This window comes from Corvus hawaiiensis, chromosome 11 (genome assembly GCF_020740725.1).
Source record: "Corvus hawaiiensis isolate bCorHaw1 chromosome 11, bCorHaw1.pri.cur, whole genome shotgun sequence".
Classification (NCBI taxonomy): domain Eukaryota; kingdom Metazoa; phylum Chordata; class Aves; order Passeriformes; family Corvidae; genus Corvus; species Corvus hawaiiensis.
In genome coordinates this window covers 14,907,323-14,931,638 of record NC_063223.1, presented here as the reverse complement: position 1 = coordinate 14,931,638, position 24,316 = coordinate 14,907,323, and the positions used below count along the sequence as shown (strand labels likewise).

The window sequence follows — 24,316 nt, the reverse complement described above, 5'->3', positions numbered from 1 at the left end:
CTCTGCTGTGCTGTGACAGTGATGCCATTGGTGACACTCAGCCCATCTCAAGCCCACTCGTGTCCCCTTGTGTGGAGCAGGGCAGAGCTATTGATTTGCAGGTAATTGAGACCTGGGACCAGCACCAGCTTCCTTAATGGTACTTAATGGTATTGAGCCATTTTTCACTGGAGTAGTGGGAGTTCACAAAGGTCAGTTTCATTCAACTCATTATTTTGATTTAATGAAGCATGGGGGGAGCTATGATTCATGAATTGATCCTCTGTGAGGAGGAGGAAAAAGAGGGATGCTGAACCTGTGTGGGAGGGAAGGGCCCAGTTTTTCTGCCTAGCTGGTGTTTACTTTTGGGGGACTGGTGGATGGACTAGTGGAGGGCTCCAAGCACTGATGGAGCAGGAGGGGTTGGAGTTGCCTGCAGAGGGGCAGCAAAGGCATTTCGCATCTGTCCCACTGCTCCTTCCTTTGCGGGTGGGAGGTGTGTAACTGCCTTCCCTGAGAACTGGGCTCCCCATGGGGTGCAGCTGCTTCTCTTCCAGCACTAACACCAGCTGCTTCTGGGAAGCTCTAGGTAGCCCACTGTTTGCCCAAGTAATTGTTTTCATAGTCAGGGAAGGACTCAGATACATTTCTGCCCACTAGAAACTAACGGATAAGATTTATCAAAACGATATGTAAGACCAGGTTAAAGGGAAGAAAAATCTTAATATCTCTTTGCTCGTTATGGTTTTTTTGCCTTGGAAGGTGGAATTCCCACTGCTAGAGCTAGTCAAAACTAGAGGTCGGGGGAGAAATACAGTAGAGCAGATAGCGTGGAGGCTAGTGAAATCAGGGGGTGCTAGCACGGCTGCAGGGCTCATGATCAAGTGTTGGAGAGTGCTGAAAGGGAGGGACTAGAGAGATTGTCAGTCAAGTGTTTCCTTCACTGTCAGTGCTAACTGTGGGGTGTGTGCAAGAGGGAGGTGCAGGCTGGTGTGTGAAGCCTTCTGTGTCTTGCAGTTCTGAGACACCGTCTTTCAAAAGTGAGGGCTTACATCCTTAATGCAGAAAAAGCCTAACCCAGGGGGAAAAGACTTTGCTGTCTCTTAGTTCTGTCCGTCCCTCCCTCCCTCCCCCTGTGTAAAACACTAAGCCCTTTGAAGGGTATTCATCTCAACAGAGTAGCTTTCCCCTTTCTAAAGAGGTGATTGTGTGGGAATGCTCCAGAGAGAACTGGTACAATTTTGCTTTGAGATAAGTGAGGCAGGAAGAGGAGTTAAACTGCTCTGGTCGCATGCACAATGAGCCTTTTAATGGACTGCGCTGTAGCAATTTGGTTTTTTTCTCTTTTCCTTTGATGCTGTTGCTAAGGCATGTTTAATTGTTCCCTTTCAGATGCTGTTGAAATTATTCCTGGGTCAGCTTCTAGTGCCTCCTCTATATGCACGACATCCCTGGATACCTTGTACACTGCTTCTTCTGTGTCCGAGACCGCTCTCCCAACAGCCACCTCCAGTCCTGCCAACACTCCACCCCCTGTCCCGAGCCGGAGTGTCCATACCACGATCACACGCAATTTGGACAGCGGCTCTGTGACCCATTCCCGTTATGGGACTTCCCCAAAGGATTCCAGCAAATCTCCCCAGTCCAAGAGGGCTGCCCCAGCACCGCCAGCTGAAGGGGGGAGCCAGAGGTCCCACAACGTGGATGGGGAGAAGACTTCTCAGGTAAAGAAAACTGCTGTGGCCCCCCCTGCAAGCCTGGATGCCTTCAGCAACCTCTGCCTGGAGGATAAGAAGGCAGCTGGGGTGGAGTCGCTGCCAGCAGAACCCAGTGGCCTGGTGGCCTCCGTGCCCAAGACAATTGGTGCCGAACTGATCGAGCTGGTGCGCAGGAACACCCACCTCAGCTACGAGCTGTCCCGTGTGGCCATCGGCATCGTCATCGGCCACATCCAGACCTCCATCCCTGCAACCAGCAGCATCATGGAGCAGATCCTCATCTCCGTGGTGGAGAGTAAGGTAACATGTGTAGGGCTTGGAGTGGGGACTGCTGCAGACCGAGTATCAAGGTGTTGTGAGCTCAATGAGCTCCTGATGTTTGGGATGAGAAATGCAGTGAGATCCCAAAGGAAAGGTGGTAGATGGGGGTAAGTGTCCAGCCAGGGGAGCCAGAGGTCTAAGCCAGGTCCGAGTACTGTTAGCAGAGAAGTGGAAAACAGGTGAGTTTATTCCCCAGATGAGCTGCAGATGAATGACATAGTCTTGAGTTGGAGCAGTATCTTGAGCTTGTTCTAAATAAACCTTATGTCAAAATAATCCTATATTTCTCCTTCTGCATCAGTCATTGAAATGGTGAAGTGCACCTGGACAGCCCTCTGCTTTAGCTGGAGGGATAATAAATTTCAGCTCCCACTTGCTCAATGCAGCCCTGAGGAGTGTGCGTCATATAAAAATTTCTAAGATTGGAATTCCATTGCTAATGGCAAGATTATAATGAACTGTTCAGAGGCATTCGAATATGGAGAGCTAATGACATTCACGTTTTACATCAAATCATAATCTGGTTGACTGTTTGCACTGAATAGAGGGCCCTGTAAGCAATCATCAAGTCTGTTTGTGGCCATAACCCAATGGTTAATTGCTTCCTTCTCCAGTAACAATGCCCTGTCAATGTGTGAACTAGATTCAGCAAAAAAGTTTAGCTGTTTCAAGCAAATGTTCTGGCTCTGTCTTGCATGCTGAGAAGTTCAGTCTTCTGATATTTGTACCTTGTCCAAGATTTGAATATTATTTTTTTCATTAATACCTGTACTCAGGATACAATAAGCTTAATTCCACAGAAGTCATTTAGTGCCAGGTTTCTGCAGAGGGGATTTGAAAGCCTTGATTTCATGGCCATTGCTGCAGACCAGCCTGAAAAGGATGGGAAGAAACTGATGCTGGTGCAGGGATGAGTATGGATCTACTGGTAACTGATATGGTATCTGTCATCTAGGACACCTGTGGGATTTTAAAATGACCAGTAATGTATGGAGACACAGCAGACGTTCTGTGCCATCCTGTTACACCTCTTCATACCTATCTTGAGCAGTACTGCTTTCAGAAGGAGAGCCTGGATGGGCTTGCTCAGTGCTCAGGTGTAAATGTTGTCGATCTGGTGTGCATTTTTTCTGTGTCCCACACAGATGATACAGCTCTGCTGATATGTGGGGGCCTGGTCCCAGGTGAGGTTGTTCACCTGGTGTAGAAGATCAGCTCTAACATTTGGGAGGGTGGTCATGTGTACTTGTGGGCTGGCTGCACTGCCGTAGCTTCACTAGTGTGGTTTAGTGGTGCAAATTATTATCGTTGGCTTTGTGTTGTTCATTATACCAAATCATTCCACAATCTCAGGGGTTTCTGTGTAGAATTGTTGCTGAGTTGTCAGTTCTAGGTCAAGGACTTTTTTTCTTTAATTTGTAACTTCTGAAATCCCTCTACTCCCCAATCCATGCAAATACACGGGCAACTCTCCTCTTGCATATTTTTCAATGTTTTTTCTTCAACTCCCTAAAACAGAGCAAGATATCAGCTTTGATTTAAAGCTTTGGTCTGCTCATAGTAGATACCATACCTGCTTCAACCTTTTGTATCATGTTCTTTAATTAGTTATATCCTTTCTATTCCTATTCCAGTCTTAATTTAGAGTCAGCTCACTGGTCTACTAAATCAATTCCAGAATCCATTACCTTGCTTCTATCCCCAGTGCCTTTTGAAGGTTGAATAGTGGTAGCACTTCGGTCTTATTTACCTTGCTGCTCCTCCAGCAGGGAGTTTGTACAGGGACATTTTTTTTTTAGACAATAAAAGATGCTGGGACATCATCCTGCTGCTCTTTTCAAGAGGTGACTTAAGGCTAAGTTGGGGGAACAGCAGAGACAAGGAGGATGCTGAGGATCTCACACCTTAGGAAAGATGCTTCAGAGGTACCATACTATTTGGGGAACCCTGATCTGCAGGAGCAAACCTGCCAGGTTGGCTTCCCTGTGTCCGCATTTGGCCTGGCCTTGGAAACGGCCCCTCTCCTTGTCCATGAGCTGGCTCCTGATAAATGTCACAGTGACTGGGTAAGATGCACAAGGTGACTGAAACCTCTTTTCAAAGGCAGCATTGCAGTGACTGTCTAAACTGGAGCTGGCTTTTATGGGACCTCATTGGAAATTTAGACATACCTAAAGATGATAGAGATGCTGCCTGGTTTTTGCGCTTCTAGAAAGTCACCTGGATTAGTAGGTTTTGGTGATATGTGATTGCCTTCAGGTCTGTTGGATTATCTCCCATCTGAGAGGAGGGGGTAGTACTGTAGATATCGTGTCTAAGGAGGTTGAGTTTTGCAGATTTACTAAACTTAGTGTGAGACAACCAGAAGTGCCCAATGCACAAGCTAGCTGCACCTTGAGAGGGAGAACTCAGAAACCACTTATCTGCTTTTTATTAAGATTGCATTGCTGTGTTGTAGTTGTGACTCAGACCCATCTCTGGTTGCCTTAAATTTAAGCTTGAAAACTGCTGACAAAGATGTGTAATGTAGGTCAGTCTTCTAGCTGAGCCCGAGCTGCTGAGTGGGGTCAGACTGTTCTTGGATGTGTTGGAGATGGAGGAACAAGTCAGAAAGTTGATGTGGGAGGTGATGTGTTTCTGGGGGGGGGGGTTTCCCTTGTAGTGCTGGGCTGTGACCTGCTCCCAGCTGCCCATCACCAGTGCCTGTTGTCCTCAACGAGCTCTGACAAACCTCATGGCTAATGTGGCTGAAACCCTCTCCTTGTCCTGAAGCCCTGTGGCTGCCTTCCCATTCATTCATTGATTCAGCTTTGCTTAAAGGAGACTTGCTTTTGACAAGACACAAAGGCTGCTCTGGGGCTCAACTTCCCATGGGAGCTCTGTCCCCACACTCACCCGAGACAAGGGAAGATCAGCAGGGTGAGTGCTTTCAAGGCGAGTGCTTTGGCTCGGCTGTTAGGAGGACTCCTCCTCAGTGAGATAGTGTAACAAAGGTGAATCTGGAGGGTGGGAGGAATGCATTAATGCCTAGGCAAGTCTTTTTCCTCAGTCATTTCTGGAAGAGCCTTTATGAAGGTCTGTGGCAGAGTACTGCACGCAGCCATCCCGGCTCAGCTGTAATGGTCCCACTCCTCCAGAGAGCTGCTGAGGATGTCTGTGGAGCCCATGTGTGTTGGGCTGCAGGTGGCTGGGACCCCTGAACAGCAAAGGCTGCAGAGACCTTCCCGAGGCACAGCTAATGTGGGGGTTGAAAGCCAAGTGCTGCTCTCTCCCTGTGACACCCACAGGTCTGTACATGGCCGACAGTGCCTCCCTGCAGAGCTGACCTGCCCTGGATGGGGCTGTGTCAGCTGGGAGCTGACCTGCTGCTGCTGAAAGAGTGTGTGTGAAAGGCCTGCCCTGGGACACTTGGCTCAGCTGAAGTCAGGCATCTCTCTTGCACCACGTTTCATCTCATTTAGCAGCTGCAGAGGAGCCTGGCGGTCTGTGTGTGTTGGGAGCAGTGTTAGCTGTCTGGTTTCTGTGGATGGTGTTGCAGTGGGAACAGTTTGCTGCCCAGAGGGTGGAGGAAGCCCCAGAGCAGTCCGCCTGAAATGTGTCTGAAAACTGTATGGTTTTGGGGCTCATCTGGAGGGAAGATGTGTGTACCCATGGCACTGGTGATCCACTGCACTTGCTGGTGGGGAGGGGGGAAGAGAGGCATGGGAATGGGAAAATAAGAAATGGGCAGGATAGCAGCTGGGTTTGCATGGCAGGTGTGGCCACCTCTGAGTAGTGTGGGTATGATAAAGTTCCCAAAATGGTTTGGGGCTGCTCAGGAAGAATGAAATCCCTGCAGCAGCTTGTTCTGCTGGGTTGGGGGCAGGGAACTATTTGAAGCAGCAAGATAGTGCAAAGTGGCATTGTTAGAAATACTGAAATTGCCTTCTGCTTATGGGCTCGCCAGCAGATTCCTGGAATGACCATATGATGATGCTGCAGGTTGTAGTATCTGCCAAGATGTTTAATAAGCAGAGACCTGACCCTGGTGATGGGAAGGCTGAGAATGGTGCTGATGGTGCACTGAGACAGTGTGAGGTGTAGTTACATGGTCAGATGGAAGAGCTTGTTAATGGATTGATCTCATCCAAGTCCATTAGGAGCTTGGTGCTCAGTGGAGTCGTTAAGGGCTGCAGATGAAGGATTGGAGAAAGTAGATTAATGGTAAGAGGCTGAATAGAGTGATCATTAAAACGAGTACTCATTAAAATGATCATCCAAAAAGAGTCCCAGCAGTGGATTGAGGTAGGACTGGCCCTGCAGTGCTCCACTGAGGAGGATGTGAGTAGGCACATGAATGGAGAACCCTCTCCCAAGCAGCTGGGACAGGCAGGTGACACTGCAGTGCTGTAGGTCCTCCTAGGGAGAAGCAGAGAGATGACAAGATGAAGTAAGTCTCTTAATGTATTTGCTTCTGATAAATCACCATTCAGAGGGAAATTCTTGTGTTTGTACTCAGCTCCTGAAAGCTGTTGTGCTCTCTCACAGCTGGTTACCTGCTTTTCTGCTAGGCCACCCGCAGCTTCCCAAAATTTCAAGAGTGTACAGAGGCTTGTGTTAAACCTGCATGCTCCTTCCTTCATTACCTGCCTGACAAAAATTATGTAAGAAGCAGCAACAAGAAAACTTTTTTATTGTATAACTGAAGCATGGACTTGAAGTCCATTAAATTAATGAAATTAATTCATACCCCAAAGCAAATGACTAACAACTCTGTCTCTAATAAAGCAGGCAAGACATTACTGTTAAACATGGAGTGGTTTCCCCAGAGAGGGCTGGAGGGTGGGAGATGGGCAGGAAGGGCCATCCACGTGCAGGTGTGCAACTGAAAGTGTCCCACCTGGCACAAGACATGGGCTTGTGTCTCCAAATGAAATCCTTCTGCTCTGCTCCCAAAGTGAAGTCTGCCTAAAGGCTTGCTGCCCCTGCCTGCACAGCCAGCCTGTTGGAAGGAGCTGCACCAGGATAGATGTCCTGGCTGTTAAGCTGTAAAGGCCTTTTCTCACTGAGTGATCGTGCCTTGCTACTGCTTGTGATAAGACAGCCTCATCCAAAAAATTTTAGGAATTCGGTCTCAGTGAGTGGGTTTTCACTGTTGTTTGAATTTCTCAGCTTGATTCTCTTCCACCTTGCTGATCTCCTGCTGCTTGTTGTCACTGCTGCCAAACCCTTGTGTATATAATTTAAGCTATTTCACAAATTAGTCCTTACCTCTCTTAATGGTGCCTGGGCTCATCAACTGTGATCAGCTCAGTTCCATGTACTGAACCCCCCTTCTTGCCTTGCTTTCTGGAAACCAAGTGATTCATGTGATATACTTAGGTCCTAGAGGCTTATCCTAAATCCCAGAGCACAGCAGCTGTTGGGGCAGGTTGAACGCTCCCTCAACATTCCCGTCTTTCTCGATGGTGAGGAAAAGCAAAGGAAAGGCAACTGAAGAGTGAGACCTTCATGGCAAGGGTTGTGTATGAGGCAGAAGTGATGGGGATGCAGTTGACAGCAGTTTGAGAAAGGAATGTGTGCAGTAAGATTTACTGAGTGGCTACACACTTCAGAGCTGTGGTGAACAGTGGAGCTCTGCTGTTTGGAATGAAGCAAAACCAAAGCAGCCCATGATGAATTGGTTCCTGTTCTTGCTGCAGAAAATCCAGGCCTAGAGCAGCTGGCATGGAAAGGACCATACAAGTCCTTGCTCTGGAGCCAAGGATTAAAGGCAGATCTGTCCCTTTCAGGCTTGGGGGAGTGGGCAGCAGAGGGAACTTCTCCTGCCTCGAGGTAGCTGTGCAGTGTGGTTTGGTGTCCAGGACACGTCTGTTTTGCTGGGGGTGCTCAGCTGCTGCCTGGCAGTGGTCCTGGCCCATACCAGGCTGGTTTGGCCATTCCCATTTTTGGGATGATTTCCAGAATCTACAGAGGGTAGAGGCTCCTGAAATAACATGTGTCACAAACTTACTGGTTTTGTACTGCCAGCTCTTGACTGAATGAGGTCAGCTGCCAGTCGTGAGACAAGATTGCAGGAAACAGGCACCCAAACAACAGCCAGCTGTCAGGGCCCCACTAACCAGTGGTTTTGCTGTCGTGCAGAACCTGAGTGCGGGGCTGCCCTCGGGCCAGATCTGCCACGACGAGCAGCGTCTGGAGGTGATCTTTGCAGATCTGGCCAGGCACAAGGATGATGCTCAGCAGCGCAGCTGGGCACTCTACGAGGATGAGAATGTCATCTGCTGCTACCTGGAGGAGCTGCTTCGCATCCTGGTGAGTAAATTCCTCTCTTTACAGGCAGAGCAGAGAAGACAGCCCTGGTGAAGTTCCTTTTATTGACTTCCTTCACCCCGCTGTTGCCACTGGATCTGCTGTTTCAGGGGGCAGAGGTTTCTTGTGCGTCCTTCACTGTCATTGTGAAGCCCTACCCTTCTCTGTGGGCTCTGTAGGGCTCTTGAGCTGCCTTTACTCTCCATTCTACCTTACAAAGCTGTTCTGAAAAGCGTTACTGAACTGTTCTTCATGGGAACTGTGGTATTTACCTATCAAAAGAGGATATAAACCCCCACCTCCAAAAAAACCTAACCTCCCACAGAAAACCTGGAAGTCTCTGGTGAGGGTTGTTGCACTCCTAGGCCCATTTAAAACATCTTCCACTTAAAACATCCTCCCTTGCTGGTGGGTACTTGTGGAGTGAAGCTCATTAAATGCAAAGAACATTCTTTGGTTGCCTTGAAAGTGAGCTTTAAAGCTGTTTTTGTGAGAAAGTATAAAGCATCTGACACATCTGTGCATACAGGAAAGGAACGGGCCCATAGTGAGCAGCAGTGGGATTACTGTCCCAACGCTCTCACCAGTATGTACAAGTGCGTCTGTATGTGGGGATGATGTGGGAGCTGCCCTCAGTGCAGTGACACGGTCTGTGCTAGGGGTACTGGTGTGGGCTTTGCTCTGGCACTATTTTGTAGTCCTCTCCAGTTCTGACATAAACAGAACAGGTAAGTTTTCTGTAATAAATGCCAAGGTCTTTGTCACTCCACGTACAGCCTGTGCTGCCTCGCTGTGGGCCTGCAGGGCAAGGCAGAGTGGGGTTTTGTGCAACCATTTCCTCATCACTTAGGGGTGGGAGGAGATGTACTTCTCAGGATGGGAGCAGTGCTGGAGCTGCCCTGTGTAACTGTGTGATGCTCTCAATCAGGTGCTGCTCAGGTCATGTTTTAGATGTTTTCAGCCCGAGACATGCTCTGTGGCGGAGGCGTTTCTCAAGAATCCACTTTGATGCAGAATATGAAAGGTGATGGTTCTTGACCTGTTTTTGTGCTCTGCCTTCAGTTTCTTTGTGAGATGTTGGGGCTACTGACATCTGAAAGCAAGTGGACTCCCTCAAGGTCCCTGCAGCAGGCACTTTCTGCTTTGATGTGTCACTGGGTTACCTGTCCATTCCTTCTTCCAGACAGATGCAGACCCAGAAGTTTGCAAGAAAATGTGCAAGAAGAATGAGTTTGAATCTGTCCTGTCCCTCGTGGCATATTATCAGATGGTAAGGTGGCAGAATGCACCAGACCTCTCTTTTTAAGATTTCCCTGAAGATGCAAAGGAGCAGGGTTGGTATGATGAATATATATATAAGATGTTTCCCTTGGATAGGGCTGTGGTCTCACTGGAATTGCAGCATATTCTTTTCGAGTGCTGGCTAATGTCAATGCTATGCATGAAAGTTGTGTGAAAGAGCAGAGGATGCTGTAGACTTTGAAGCAGTAGCTAGCACTGGGAAGGGTAAAGCTTGCTGCTTTTACTGGTCCGTTGAGGGACAGCATTGGTATCACTGGTATCTAGAGGAAGGATTTCAGAGGATGCCTTGGGAGATCTGACAGGCTGTGATTGCTCTTCTTGTAATTGATGCACTCCTGTTCATTAGTAAATAACTTTGCTTAGGAAAGTAGGTAGTGAGTAGAAGCCTTGGGAGTGAGGAAGGAAATCAGTATTCAGAGGAAGAGATTGAAGTTTTGTCTTAAATGCCTATGATGTGTTGCTTTGCCCCCTCCTTCCTGGAATGTTCTGTTGCAGGACTCTGTGGGAGTAAAAAACTTTTCTCCATCTTGTCCCTATGTCCCCAGCTACAGCACATCAAGTCTTGTGGCATTTTGCTTTCATCTGGCACTTCTGTGTCTGAACCCAGACCTCAGGATCAGGGGTCTGTAGCATAGCTGAGAGCAGCAGGGAGGCAGGCTGGGCATAACAGAGCCTGCTGACTTTCACTGCCTGCTCTTCTCTGACCACAATTCCAAGGAAGCCTGACCAGGTAGGGAGCAGTTGGGTGTCCTGTCCTGGCTACTGTCATGCCCAGTGCCAAGGCTTGGCTCACTTGTGTTCTCTGAAGCCTGGAGATGTTGACTGAGGGTAGAGTATGAAGGTTACCTCAGCATCAGAGCTCCTGCACGGGAGCTGCAGGCTGAGCATCATCTTTGCTGAAATCCTTGCATGTCCCAAAACTTCCTAAAGAGAGCTTGCCAATGTTACATTGTCAGGAAACCTTAATCAGAGCAGCATTCACAAAACCTTAGTGTGCTCAGAGAATCCTGGCTACCCAGCAAATTCAGTCTCTCCGCTGGGGACAGGTATGGGTTGTTGGTGTGTTACCAGATTTAGTGGATGAAATGGGGCATCTCACATCTGAGCTCTGGCTGCCACATTGCGTCTGACCACATGTGCCAACAACCCGTAGCCAGCCCAATTGTGAACATTATTGTAAAGTGATTCCTGTGCTTGTTAAAAGCTTCTAGGTTCACTGTCACCCTGGGAAGGTCTGTGGCTTCTCAACAACAGGAGCTTCTAGAAGCTGTGTCTCTGCTTCAGAGTGAGCCCTCCTCTGGGACATGGTTTGATCTAACAAATTGTTTTTGCAGGAACACAGGGTGCCACTGCGCCTGCTGCTGTTGAAGTGCTTTGGAGCCATGTGCAACCTGGATGCTGCTGTCATCTCAACGCTCGTGAATTCCGTGCTGCCGATGGAGCTGGCCCGGGACATGCAGACTCACACCCAGGGTGAGCCAGAGCTGCTGTTCCCAGGGCCCTGGGAAAGTGTCTTCCCATTACATGATTTGCAGCAGCAGCAGTGGCCCCGCACTGCCTGGCTACTCCACATGCCCAGTGCTCGGGAGGCAATGGTGTCTGGCTTTAAAGTTATTCAGGTTATTACAGCTGTGACTGAGGAATGCACAGGAAGGGATGTTTCAGTCCAACGGTGTGAGGCCCTCCAGCTATTGAACATGCCGTTAAATGATCTGTGTCACTTCTTGTAGATGTCTTAAAACACGTTTTGAGTTGTACCAGTTTTGTTTTATAATGCTGACAAGAGATACCTGCTCATCTCAAGGAAGATCTCTGCAGTTTCTTATAGAGTTTTTTTCAGCTTTCTATACCAAATTTTTGTGGTGTTTCATCCTGGTGAGTGAGATGTGTGCTGGTTAAAGGAAAAGGCCTTCTCTCCACCACTGTGCCAAGAGAGATGGTAGTGCTGTTTTTAACATTGCAGTCCTGGTCCTCTGCAGGATAGTGCCGCAGCCCAGGTTTTCCCAGCTCTTTGCTTTCCATACCCAGGCTTTGCCCTTATGTTCCTTCTACTTCACACACCTCTATTTGTTAGGATGACCTGTCCCTGCTACTAATAGGAATGTCCTTCGTGCCCTCAGAGCTCCTGCTTAGCCCAGTGTCCTTTATCTCTGAGCAGCCAGAAGGAGATGCTGGGGAAAAGCCTAAGAGTAAGTTAAGCATGTAGTAATACTCCCCTGGCATTACCTTCCAGCTCCCCACACGTGCCTGGTCCTGCACAGTCACAGCTTTGCTCCCCATTTTGAAGCCAGGCTGTAGGCCACCACTGCTGGCAGTGGCATCTTTCTCTTAAAAGGACATTGAAAATCCATTGTCTTGTGCTAACTGTGACCCACAATTAGAGTAGCTGTTGAGTGACCACGTGGATCAAATCAGAAGAGCCTGGTGTTTGCAGCCTTGCTGCCCTGGTTGCAGTCTGTTGGTTTGTTGTGGGTGTCATGAAGCTGCAGAGGGGTATAATTTGGTGATGAGACTCTGTAGGGGTTGGCAGGTCTGCAGAGAACAGGACTGTCCCGTCCATTTCATGTGAGCTGAGTAAATGTCCTAGATGACCACTCTGAACCTGCATAGTAGACATTCCTGTCCCCAGCATCCCAGCAGAGACTGTGCCAACCTGACTGTGGTGGGCAGCATTAACAGGGCTCATCTTGTGTCTGGAAAGAGCTGTAGGAGATGAAAATCAAGCCTGTTGCAGAGGGCTTTGTTTCCTCTTAGATGCTTTGAGGTGCAGGCATTTCAAAGGTGAGGATGGTGGCATTTCAGGGCAGGGCGAAGGGCTGGTGGTGTGGCACTGCAGGTATTAGTCCTGTGCTGGCTACGCTTTCTCTTTTGTTACTGCTGCTTATAAATCCTGTGCTGTGAACTTATCACACTCTGGTTATGCATGAGAAGCATCTTCTCCAGGCTGAGGTCTTACTGCCCAAGAAACAAATGCTACTTGGTTATGGGACTGTGACTGTGCTCCTGCAGCAACATTTTTTCTGATTTTGTGCTGCCGAAAATAAACTTTATTGTGCTTCCATCATCCATTCACAAAGACTGTCCCCAAGTGAGCATCCTGTGCACCTTCCCAAACAGAGTTCTGTCTACTGGCCTGTTCCTGAGCTGCCTTTGTGCAGGCAGGGTGGGCTGGTCACACTTGCTGTTCCTTGCCTGGTTGCAGTGATGCTGTGTTTTGCCCGGGGCTGTGTCATGTCAGACAGCACAGCTGATTCAGCCTCTTGGTGGTTGTGGAGCTTTGTGCTCTGACCTGTGTGACTTCTGCACACCTCTGCTGATGTCCAGGTAGTACTGAGGCTGGAGCAGGCCTGTCTCTCAGCAAGTCTTAGCTCTGCTTTGGGGTCCTAAAAGCATGGCAGTGGAAGTGGGTGAGAAGTGGCTCTACGGTGTCCTCTGAGCTGCCAACCTGCAGCTCTGCAGCATCTCCCTTTCCCTAGCATCATGTGAAGGTGAGGGTTTTTTCCCTCCTTCCTGTAAGGTGGTCCAGTTGGAGGGTGAGAAGCTGCTCTTCCTTTGCTGACAGACCACTGTGTGGATACAGGAGCCTCACAAACTGGTGTCCTCATCCCGCGCTGCTTTCCTTGTGCTCAGCTTTGTGGTAGGCACTTGTGCAGTGGCATCTGTGCAGCATCCAGTCCTCTCAGCCTTCACAGTGGAGCTGCAGGGGGGTAACCATCCTTGGCCCAAATGTGTCTGTCCTTCAAAGGTGTTTCAGGGCATTAGTAGTTCCCTCCTGCCGTTCTGGTGCTTTACTGCTTCATGTGCTGCCAGCAAATGGCAAGCTTGTGTGAAAACATGACCTTGAATCCTAGAACGACTTGAGCTTATTTTGCTACTAAAAACTGGGGAATAGCTGATCCATGACATGCTGTGGAATAGCTAATCCCTTCTGTGGGTGACTGGAGCCAGAGCAATCAGTGCCAACACTGCACAACTGGGGAGCATGGAACTGGCTGCAGCAGCTCTGTGGGGTCCCTCCTGGTTTATTATTGAAGAGCAGCTGAGGCAGAAGCTCTGTTTGTGGATGCTGGGTGCCTTTGGTGAGAAGGACTTTACCCTTGGACTGATGCAGGCGTGTTGGCTGCTGGCCAGTTCTTCTGCAGATGTTTGGGTCTTACTGCTTCTGGACAGCTCCTTCCCTCTGCTACGGCTTGCCTGCACATCTATCCATGTTAGAATACCTTATAATAAGCCACAGCAAGACAGAGTTAGCCAGAGTAATTCCAAAGAAAACAGACAGGGATAATCCAGTCTATAATCATGACTTTCTCCCTTGTTGCAGCACAGTGTACATGCAAGCCAGCTGTCAGGCTCTTCTCCCTTCAGTCCTAGACAATTGTGTCTGCTCCCAGTGCCCACATTTCACACTGCTGTGTCTAGAAGGTGGAAGCAAGGCCTTCAAAGGCCTCAGAGAAATGCTTTTCATACATGATAGCAGTTTCGCACCACTATCTCAGTAGGCTTCAGCAACACAGGCTGGTGAGCAAACAGCTGCATCTCTCCTGCCTGTCATGGCTGCTTCAGTGATGCTTATCAGTCTGTCATCAGCAGTCCCTCTGCTTCAAGAGAGCTGCATTGATACTATTTAATTTCCTACAGCCACTGGTGCTGCTCTGTAAGGTAAAGCAAAAAAAGCTGTGTTTTGACTGACAGTTACTCTGTTCTTCAGCATGGTGAGTCTTGGAGTCTTGCCCTGCTGCATCTGGGACACTCCCAAAAACTTGTAGAGCCTGTGCAGAGTGAGTGTCCTGGGTTAATCTGGATTTGCCCCAAGTTCGGGTTTCTGGCTGGTTTCAGCATCCTTTGATTTGTTGTCTTTAGGGAAATACAACAAGGTTTGCCTCCTAATCACATAGACTGCTGTCAACCAGGATGAAGGGACATCAGTTAATGGCAGAAGGACCAAGGAGGTGTAAAACTACTCTCTTCCCTCCCATCTCTAGTCTGTTCTTCCATATTTGCTACAACCACGTTAATCACTGGCTTCTGGCTCTCACTTTATTTTATTGCTCCTGATGTGATGAGAGAAAATGTTTTGTTGATGAAAGCCTTTCTAGGAACATGAGAACAGCAGCTCCCTGTGTCTACCTCCTGCAGTATCCTGCCTCCAAGACCCAACTCCCATTGGGAGCCATGGAGGAAAGAATGAAGAAACCATGTGGTGAACAGTTTGTCAGATCCCCTTTTTTGCTGCCGTGTGCTTTGGCATCACTGTCACCTTATAGCTGAGAACTTCTTATATAAGTATGAATTATATTTAAGTCATTAAATATCCTCCCTCTCTGTTTACAGAGAGTAAACAGCAGTTTTCAGCCTTCCTTTGCTGCCACATGGTCTACAAACTCTTGTTAATGCTGTAGTATCTGGTTAAGCTGCAAATTATCTATTTTTACTCAAAGTACTTGCTGATTGAAAACCAAGGCCTCGTGTGGAGCTCTGACAGAGTCCGTGTGTGCTTTGAGTAGAGAGGCTTTGCTGACAGAGCTGACTTTCCAGGGGGCAAGGGGCTGGAATGATTTAGTAGCATTTTGTTCCCCATGTTGACAGTAAACCCGAGAGCTGTCAAATGTCCCAAGTCCTTTGGCCAAGTCCAGGAGTAGGTGGTGACAGTGAAGGCATCAGCCCTTGCAGTCAGAGCCAAACTGCAGGGTGCAGGTGCTTAGAGAGGGGCTGATTTGTGCACAAAGAAGTGAAATACCTTAAAGGGTTTGGAGGGGGCCATGGAACTGGTGTATATTGTGCAGGGCAGCAGTATGGCCAGGAAAAGCATCATAGATTGAAGGGGCCTTTTTCTCCTGTAATGAAAAGTAGTTTTGGTCAGTTTTTCATAAATACACCTTCAGTTTCCTTGTGCCCCAGGGCTCTTTCTGGAAGATGTAGCCAAACTTTATTTAGCCAGTATGTGTGGTAACCTATATATAATAATACTCATTTTCCTATTGTCTTCAGACTTGCTGAACTGGACAGAGGCTACATTTGATGAGGGCACAGATCCTATTCCATGACTTTTTTTTGTTCTGCAAATATCTATTGAGAGATATCCATTAGTTAAAATTCAGGAAAGACACTGGCAGGGGTCCTTTGGAGCATTCTCATAAAACTGCTGCCAGCAAAAATTGTGTTGGACTAGCAGGCTCTGGGATGTATCAGTGCTGGAGACGTGGCCTGGGAGGTGGGCAGATGCACAGCCTGAGCAGTGATCTGGTCTCCCCAGGGACCTTTTATACCTTCAGGCAGAGCTGAGGTAGCAAAAGTAGAGCAGTGCAGAGATGGTAACAAGCAGCATGGCTGTCTGGGGGTGGTGTTGGTTGGAACAGGCAGTATTTTGAGCTGGCCAGATGGATGCTTTTTCTGGGTTCAGTAATTACATAACTATGGGATGTGTCCTGGGACTGTGCAGGGGAGGTTTTTAATTATTCAGATCAAGTTTGCCCAGATCCTCTGAAGTAGAGGGGTAAAACATAGAGGACTCTTGTTATGATTATTTTTAAATTGCTTTGGAAACACACGGCACAGAAGGCGTGTGGTGTGCTAAAATGGGGAAAAACACCCTTACAGCTCAGTCAATACAGGAATGAAGAGCAGGCTAATCCGTGTTAAATGCCTGCATTAAATGTGTGACTTGGCAGCTGCAGCCGGGGGAAGGTTTCACATCCTCAGAAGAACTAATGACAGGACCTTTGTCTTGCAGATCATCAAAAGATGTGTTACTCTGCACTGGTGCTGGCCATGATGTTCTCCATGGGGGAGCCCCTGCCATATCACCACTATGGTAAGAGTGGGTTGTGCTCATGGCAGAGCTGCTGGTGGGATGTCTGGGGCATGCTGGCAGACACAGGGAAGGGACCTTTCCTGATGGTCAAGGTGGGGAAGGCCCAGCAAGAGTAGGGTCTGTTGTTTATCAATAGAGCCTGGCAGCTGAAGCACTGGGCTGAGATGCCAGAGTTCCAAGGAGCAGCACAAATCTGGGTTAGAGCAGTGGAGGACTGAATGCCACGCTGCAGGCAACATGGATTTGCCCATGCCTGTGACTTAAGTGGCATTTTGTTTTACCTCTGGCCTGTGTGAAAGCACACACCTCTTACTTGCTTTGGAGACTGTCTGCTGATGAGGCTGAGATCCCAGATCCCTGCACAAACGCCCACTAAGGCTGTCAGCTGCATCATGTGGCCTCTTTCTGGTCTCTCTTCTAGCAGGATAGTGCAGCCCTGTGTAGTTCAGGCTCTTAGGGAAAATGGAGATGATTAAGGGTATCACAGTCAATAATGAAGTGCAAATATTCTCCCTGTTTTATCCTCTGTCCTTTCATTTCAGCCAGAAAGCCCTGCCTGCTTCTTCCCAAGGCTGTGTTGTATTTGGGAAGTTCTGGGCTTAATTTTCCTGGAAATGCAGTAGAGATTTTTATAAGTATCTTGTCAGCAGCATTACCTTAACACTGGGTAAACCTGTACAAGATTTAAACTGGTGCAGTAGAGACTGGAATGAGCCTCTACACCTCCTGTTTTTCTCTCCTTGTGTAACCCTGGCAGTTATTTCCTGCAGGTGGACTTATTTGCCTGAGCTCCTGAGCTTTCCTAATAGCTAAATTGAAAACTTGGTTATTACTAATGATCTAGATTATTAGGGCTTTTTTTTAAAAGAGATTAACTAAACCAGTGGTCAAGAATACCAATCTCTTCCTGACTTGAAGCCCTCACTGGTGGCAGTGGCTCTGCAAAAAGCTACAGCAGGATTTGGAGTTTTGTTTACTCAAAAAAAATTGCCAGTTGGGGGACCAAATTTCAGCATTCCCCTGCACTGTGTCTCACACAAAGAAGCTTCAGTGGTCTGTCTAGTCCACTTGAAGAGCCCTTCATTCCCTGGAGACTGACACTAGCACTCAACTAATGGTTTTTAAGCATAAAAGCACAGAGAAGTGGCTTGGATGGTCCCTTGTTGGCTTGGTTTGTTTTCACTGTGCTGTAAATGCCCCTTTCTCCTTGTGCAGAACATCTCAACTCTCAGTTTGTGCAGTTCCTGCTGGATGTGATTGAGGACGGGCTGCCCTCGGACACCACTGACCAGCTGCCTGACTTATTTGTCAACGTCCTTCTGGCCTTCAATCTCCACATTCCAGGTTAAACTGGTGCTGCTCTGCCTTGGCAGGATTTCAGTGGTCTGGAGTGAGGGTGTGAAAAATGGGGAGGGAGAATCTTGCTGGGTCTTGATGGTGCTATAACCACCAACCAGCTCCCTTAGTCTCTGGCACTACGCTGTGTTTAAATATGGTGCAAAACCCTAGAGGAAAAAATGGTCTGAGAGCCCCTGCCCAGCAGCTCTGGCAACCCAGTGGATTTGTCACTGGACTTCCAGAGTGCCTGATCAAAGCAGTTGTTGGGCTGTACTTGCAGAGCATGAGTGGGGTTAGTTTATAGGCACAGGTGATTTGGGAGAGAAGATGCTTCAGTGGGCATTTCTTGATGCCAGTTCAGAAGAAAAGTCCTCTGCCTTCTGCAGGTCTTGGCAAAGCTTCTGCTTCCCTGTCCACTCTGCCTGAAGTTCACCCAGTGCCAAGTTGTTGGGGTCAGGCCCTTCAGCATTGGCCTGAGCTGTGCTCTCCCCTGTTTGCATTGTTCTCTGTCCTCCCTGCTCTGCTGAGCTCCATGAGGACAGACAGCACATCAGGTCCCTAGGGAAGGGCATCTTCCCTCCCTCTGCCTGCACATTTTGAAGCCTGTTGGAAGATTGGAGCATAGTTCCAGGTCCTGCTAAGAGAAGCCACTCCTTAACCCAGTCTCCTGTTGCTCCAGTTGTCTTCAGTTAATTAGTTTCCCTTCATCTGCTTCATGACTTCATCCTTGACTTTTTGGAGAGAGGGGAGGATAAAGCAGCAACGATATTTCCAGTTATTTACCTGTTATTTTGGGTTGCGCTTCATTGAAATTTATGCAAAAGTTTCTAATTCCATGTGAAAGTTGATTGCACAGAGACTGATTAAGTATATCTCAGCTGCTTTCATTCACTACCCCTTCTCACACTTACCCATATCCTTGCTGGCTGCAGTAATTAGGCAGTAGTGCATGACAGGCAGTGTGTTTCTGGGGATTATTGCCCACCTGGGGCATAGCCAAGAGCAGTGACTTGTTCTCTGATGCTAAGAACATGGTAAATGATGTTCATGTTGCTTATTAGTGGATTGAATTTTTTATTCCTCTGTCTGAAAGATTCATCTGTCATGCAGTTTGGTGATGCAGCATTAGTTCAAAAACTCTCCTAAATGCATATTATATTGATAGCATTCAGGATTCCGAGACATTTTTCAGCCTGTGAAATACTACAGGCCACAGAGGTAGCCACACTGTGCTGTGCATGTGATTGAGTGTGCACGCTCACGCACGCACATAAGCTCTGCTAGGGTAAGTGTATTTTACAGCAAATCACCCCCAGAGCAGGCAAGGGGCCAGTTCCTAGAAGAAGTCTTCAGCCTGTACCCTTGCACAGCACAGTGTTTAGTGCTGAGAAAAACTTTTCTCTTCTGGGATGCTCCTGGGACTCCTCTTAAGAGAGCTTGCAAGACTCTAAGTTCCAGAAGGGCACTGCTGATAGGAAGTTAGAAGGTACCAAAGAATGGAGCCCTTGGCTGCAGAGGGTTGTGAGCAGAGGTAATGTTTGACAACATAAAGCCTTTGCAAGGTATTTCCCAGCGTTTGGCTGGCAAGGTGGGAACCCACACATGAATCAGGTATATGGAGAAAGCACCAAATCCCCAGTGTTTCATGTGCTGTTTCCAGATTTATTTCACCTTCCTTCCCCCTGCCCACTCACTCTGTGGGCCTGAAGCTTTTCGTAGCCCTGATAGACTGTGGTTCCCCAAAGCTTCCCAGAGCACTGATGTGAAATAGGAGCCACCCATTATGTGTTTTTATCACCATGGTCTTCAGGAGACAAAGGGAGATGCTGAACAGGTTTCTTCCTTAGTTCCAGAACACAGTGTGATCATGACTACAATAAGCAAGCACTCCAATGTCAAGACTTTCACAGAGAAGCTGCTGCTGCTGCTGAACAGAGGAGGTGAGTGTGTGTGGCACTGTTACGTGCCTGGCAGGGGGTGCACAGAGATGCTTGGGGAGACAAGCCCCATGCTCATTAGGGGGTAGGATGTCGGGGATGCAGGTAGCTGAGGAGCGGTCAGCTCAGGCAAGACGTGCTGCTTCCTGGTGAGTTTGTGAGAGTGACAGTCTGCATTGCTGAGGATGAAGCTGCACAAGGAATGAGGTGATGGCTGATGGCATCTAGGGAGAGAGGAGTGGCTGCCATTTCCATATACTTCTGGGTCAGATCAGCTCTGTCTCAGAGCAAGGACCAGCTGCCGTGGCAAGCTCTTGTCTGGGAGGAAGGCTGGTCCTGGGCCACTTCTGTCCTTGGACAGGCAGAGGACTCGATGTGTGCTGGCACACAAACCTCTGCCCATGCTGGCAAACATCTGCCCTGGGGGACAGATGCAGAGGGAGCTTTTGTCTTCTGAAATGCTGCTGAGAGTGGAACTTTCCATTTCTGAATTGCCAGCAGAGGGTTAGCCTTGTGTCTGCTCCATGCATGGAGTGAAATCCAGTGCACTCGTGGAGCTGTTGCAGAGCAGATTTCTGGAACGCTGGAGATCTCCACAGGAAGAGCGGTGCCAGGTCTTTCAGCCCGTGCTGCAGGCCGCTATTGTGCTTTCTAATACCTTCTGGAGCACAGGGGCTTTGCTGCCTGAGAGAACTCATTTTGTTGAGTTGCTGGAAATAACCCATCCTGTGATGCTTGCAGCTCATCTTACTCTGGCTTTAGTTCTCTTTGGGGCTGCAAATCACTGTCTCCACACTATATCAGCTTGAGGGCAGCAGGCACCTCAGTGCTCTTCTGTCTGGCCTCCTCCCAAAGCCTTTGTTTAGTCCTTTCCCTGCCAGATTCCCTGCAGGGATCACTTTTCAGTGAGGAGCTGGGAGAAGAAAGAGGGGGGCCACAACCTAATGAAGATGCTTCTCTTTTGCCCGCCTTCCTGACAACTGCTGAGGGAGCTGCCATGGCCCAGAGCCCCTCTTGGAGTCTGCAGGGATGTTTTGCAAGAGAACACGATGCGGTGGCTCATTTAAACTTGGAAGTGTTTCTTTTCTTGCTTCTGGGATAGTACTAGCCTGGTCTCTGGTGAAAGCTTGTTTCTGGTACAGGCTCTGATGGGCTTTTCAGAGGGGTTATTGGACCCCTCTTAATAAACCAGGGAGAAAATGAGTGGTGGCTGTTGAGCAAGAACGGGAGATACTTAGAGGCGATGTGCTAATGAGCTTTCACCTGGCATGGTAGGTGAACTATAAACAGTGATTAAGGCTAATCATAACAAGTTTGGTCTCATCTTGGTAGCCTGCAGAGCTGCCATCCTGATTACACACCTTTGTGCAAGGCACTGAGGTCTTTGGGCACAGAAGCTATCCATGGGCAGGGAGTGGCTGGCCGAGGGCAGGGCAGCCTCCTCTCCAGAGCCAGAGGGTCTAATGAAGGGAAGTGCACGGAAGATGGAACAGTGGCTCAGCACAGTCTCTTCTCTCTACCTCCCCCAGATGATCCAGTTTGCATCTTCAAGCATCAGCCTCAGCCACCACACTCAGTGCTGAAGTTTCTGCAGGACATCTTTGCCAGCAAGGATACAGCCAGCATCTTCTATCACACGGACATGATGGTCCTGATAGACATCCTGGTGCGGCAGATTGCTGATCTCTCCCCTGGAGACAAGGTGCTCACAGTAACCCATGGGCACTGGGGAAGGGAGCACAGTCCCAAAGCAATGGTGTTTTTCCTGGCCCCCATGGGGCCTGCTGGTGCAGGCAAGAGTGGAGTTCTGGGGTGGGCACAACATTTCTGGGTGCTTAAATCAACCTTGGGAGCTGAGGAGAAAGGGAGGATTTATCCTGCCCAGCACACCAGCATATTTGAAGAAAGATCTGCCAGGCTTCTGGTGGTTTGCACCCTTCTGACCATGGACCTTTGGGAAGAGAGACCCTCTGTGAGTAGTAGTAGTAGGAGGACTCTCTCGCTTGGTGTTGCAAGAGGCAGGGGATGTACACGTGTTTGAGGGAAGGGGAGGAGCAGCACTCTGTTGCTGTGGGAAAAGCAGAGTTTTCCATAGTTACTAATGATACTTAAGGAAAAGCAGGTGCCTCTGGAGTTGTGCTCTGGTTGATGGTGCAGCAGCAGCTGTTCCTGTGCTCATGCTTTAATGGAGGCTGGCATACTTGTTTATCTCACTTCAAATCTTTGACGGTGCTCTGTGGTTTGTCTCCCCTCCCACTTGGCAGCTGAGGATGGAGTATCTGTCTCTGATGCACGCCATCATCCGCTCCACACCCTATCTGCAGCACCAGCACCGCCTCGCCGATCTGCAGGGCATCCTGCAGCGCATCCTGGGCGAGGAGGAGGAGGACCAGCAGTGCCAGATGGACAAACTGATCATCTTGGAGATTTACAAGGAGTTCCCAGAAATCTCTTCTGGTACCAGCTAATGCTCCTCAGCTTGGACTGGAGTTTGAACCACTTGGATCGACTATGTCTTTTGTTGACACTTTCTCCCCATTCCCTTCCAGTACAGCTCATACCTTATATCCCTCTGTGCGAGGCCTAAGGTTGGGACAGTGTTCACCGGCCCTTTGGAAGTGCCAGCAGCAGAGAGGGCATGGGGTGCCCCTGGGGCCTGGTGCCGGGGCAGGCAGAGCAGGGTGGGCGCTGGCGCGTGGTTTGCCTGCAAGACTCAGCAGGAGCTATTTGGGCAGCTGGTGTTAGTGGGAAGGGCAGAAAGCTTGTGGGGGCTTAGTAGCCAGCATGGGGGGATGTTTAGCTTGCACTGGTGTCCCGAGGTCCTGAAGAGAAAGGCCTTTGCCTTAGAGTATCACTTCTTTTCCATGTGCGTCTCTCTCCCTGCAGTGACCAAGTGGAGTCCGCTGGTGCTTGGAAGAAGCTTTTGTAACATCTGTTTTGTTTCCTGCTGCTAGTGCCAATGTGCTGCAGCCCTGCCAAGGGAAAGTAGCTGCTCGCTGTCTAACGCCTCGTCTAGTGAGCCTTTCACTCCCTCCTGGCCCTCAGCTTTGCCTCTGGGCAGCAGCCCACCTTGGGTCATGGAGGCCTTACCCCAGCAGCTGCTTTTCAATCTGCTTTCTATAGTGATGTTTAAATCTGAATTTCTTGCACACTGTGGCAGCCTAGAAGTAACAGCCACGTGGGTGACACTGCCCTTAGGAAGCCCTTGGCCGGACACAGCACAAAGACGTGTCCTGCCAAGTGAAGCTGCCGCTTGCCACCTCTGTTGCAGCATTGCCCTGAGCAGAGGGGCTGCCTCTGGGCAGGCACGCTCTGTTCGTGCAGCGTGTGCATTTCTTGCCTTGAGCTTCATAGTAGCTCTGCCTCGCTGCCCTCCCTGTCCCTGTGGCAGCGCTCAGAGGCAGCGTGAGCCTGGTGTCCAGTAGCTGTTTGTGACTATGCTAAGTGTGGGGAACCCTTATTTATATTTCCTCTAGGTTTCTAGCAAACGGGATTAACCTGCTTCCTTGGTCCAGATAGTCACACACACTAACGTGGGTCTCTTAGATATTTGTGTGCGCAGTGTGGTCACTCCCTGTCCCCAGGTCTTCCTTTGCAGTAGCCAGTGTAGGAGCTGTTGGAAAGTGAAACTGGAAATACTGGGCACTGTATTTACTTTACTTTTTTTTTTTTTTTTTTTGTTAGCTTGAGGGGATGGCACAAGCTCTGCAGGCCTGGACTGGCCACTGGGGCAGTGATGCTTGAGAATGGAGGGTTGGCCTGGCAGCCAAGGGGGGCAAGGAAGTCAGCCTGGGAATGCCCAAGCTTAATAACCACCCTAGTAGAAAAACCTATTTTTTCCCTGTAAAAATGTATGAATGTCAAAAGGGATCCTGTATTTTCTTAAACACTAAGTGTAACCTGCAGAAGAATAAAAATGTCTTAAACTGGACTTCTGTGAGTGTAGCCCTGCCTGCCCAATCCTGTCATGGGGGCACCAAAGCAGGCGTGGTTGGGTGCCTGCTGCCCATGGAGGCAAAGCAGTGGGTGCTGATCTCCAAATGGGGGTAATGCAGTAATTTCCCCTCACAGCTTCTGGCCTTGTTTTCTTCTACCATGTTGCTGGCTGACAAGGAAGGGTGGAGGGCAGCAGCCCTTGCTAGGGCCACAGCCATCATTCCTGGGGCCTGCCCAGCATCGCTGCTGCACATTCAGGGTTTGGCAGAGCTGGACTCACGGCTGGCTCCCCGCAAGGTGTGCGCAGCCTCAGCTGGCTCCCGGCTGCCAAGGCAGCGAGCCCGCGCAGGACGGGTTTAATGGTCTGTAGCGAGTGTAATGAATCGCGCCTTGGCTGCGGATCGGTGCTCCCAAACCTCAGCCTGCGCCTGCAGCTCTGAGGTGCCTGGGATGGCAGGGGTTCTATGGTGGGAGGGCAGCAGGCACCGGGCAGAGCACTATGTTGGCAGCAGGAAGCTGGTCTCTGCTCTTGGCTCTGTGCCAAGGGAGCCAGCCGGGCCACGGGCACAGCCCTGCCAGGGCAGGGGTGTAAATGCCAGGTGCAGGCTGTGCCACTCCAAACATAGGGATAGCATCAAACACAGCTGCCTGCAGAATTGGGACCAGGGCTGTCCTTGCTCCTG

The 24,316-nt window shown here is 49.3% G+C and overlaps 1 protein-coding gene across 2 annotated transcripts in view; it reads left to right on the top strand.

The window, feature by feature from the left end:
- The window catches only part of NCKIPSD (NCK interacting protein with SH3 domain), a 51,438-nt gene extending 27,810 nt beyond the window's left edge, over positions 1 to 23,628 (top strand). For both annotated transcript variants that reach the window (XM_048315288.1, XM_048315289.1), the window contains exons 5-13: positions 1,372 to 1,997; positions 8,142 to 8,312; positions 9,493 to 9,579; positions 10,946 to 11,084; positions 16,342 to 16,422; positions 17,638 to 17,766; positions 19,608 to 19,700; positions 21,227 to 21,399; positions 21,962 to 23,628. In XM_048315288.1, coding sequence (XP_048171245.1) covers positions 1,372 to 1,997; positions 8,142 to 8,312; positions 9,493 to 9,579; positions 10,946 to 11,084; positions 16,342 to 16,422; positions 17,638 to 17,766; positions 19,608 to 19,700; positions 21,227 to 21,399; positions 21,962 to 22,165 — 1,703 coding nt within the window. In that variant the 3' untranslated portion in view covers positions 22,166 to 23,628. The remainder of the gene's footprint in view (positions 1 to 1,371; positions 1,998 to 8,141; positions 8,313 to 9,492; positions 9,580 to 10,945; positions 11,085 to 16,341; positions 16,423 to 17,637; positions 17,767 to 19,607; positions 19,701 to 21,226; positions 21,400 to 21,961) is intronic.
- The last annotated feature ends 688 nt before the right edge of the window (positions 23,629 to 24,316 follow it).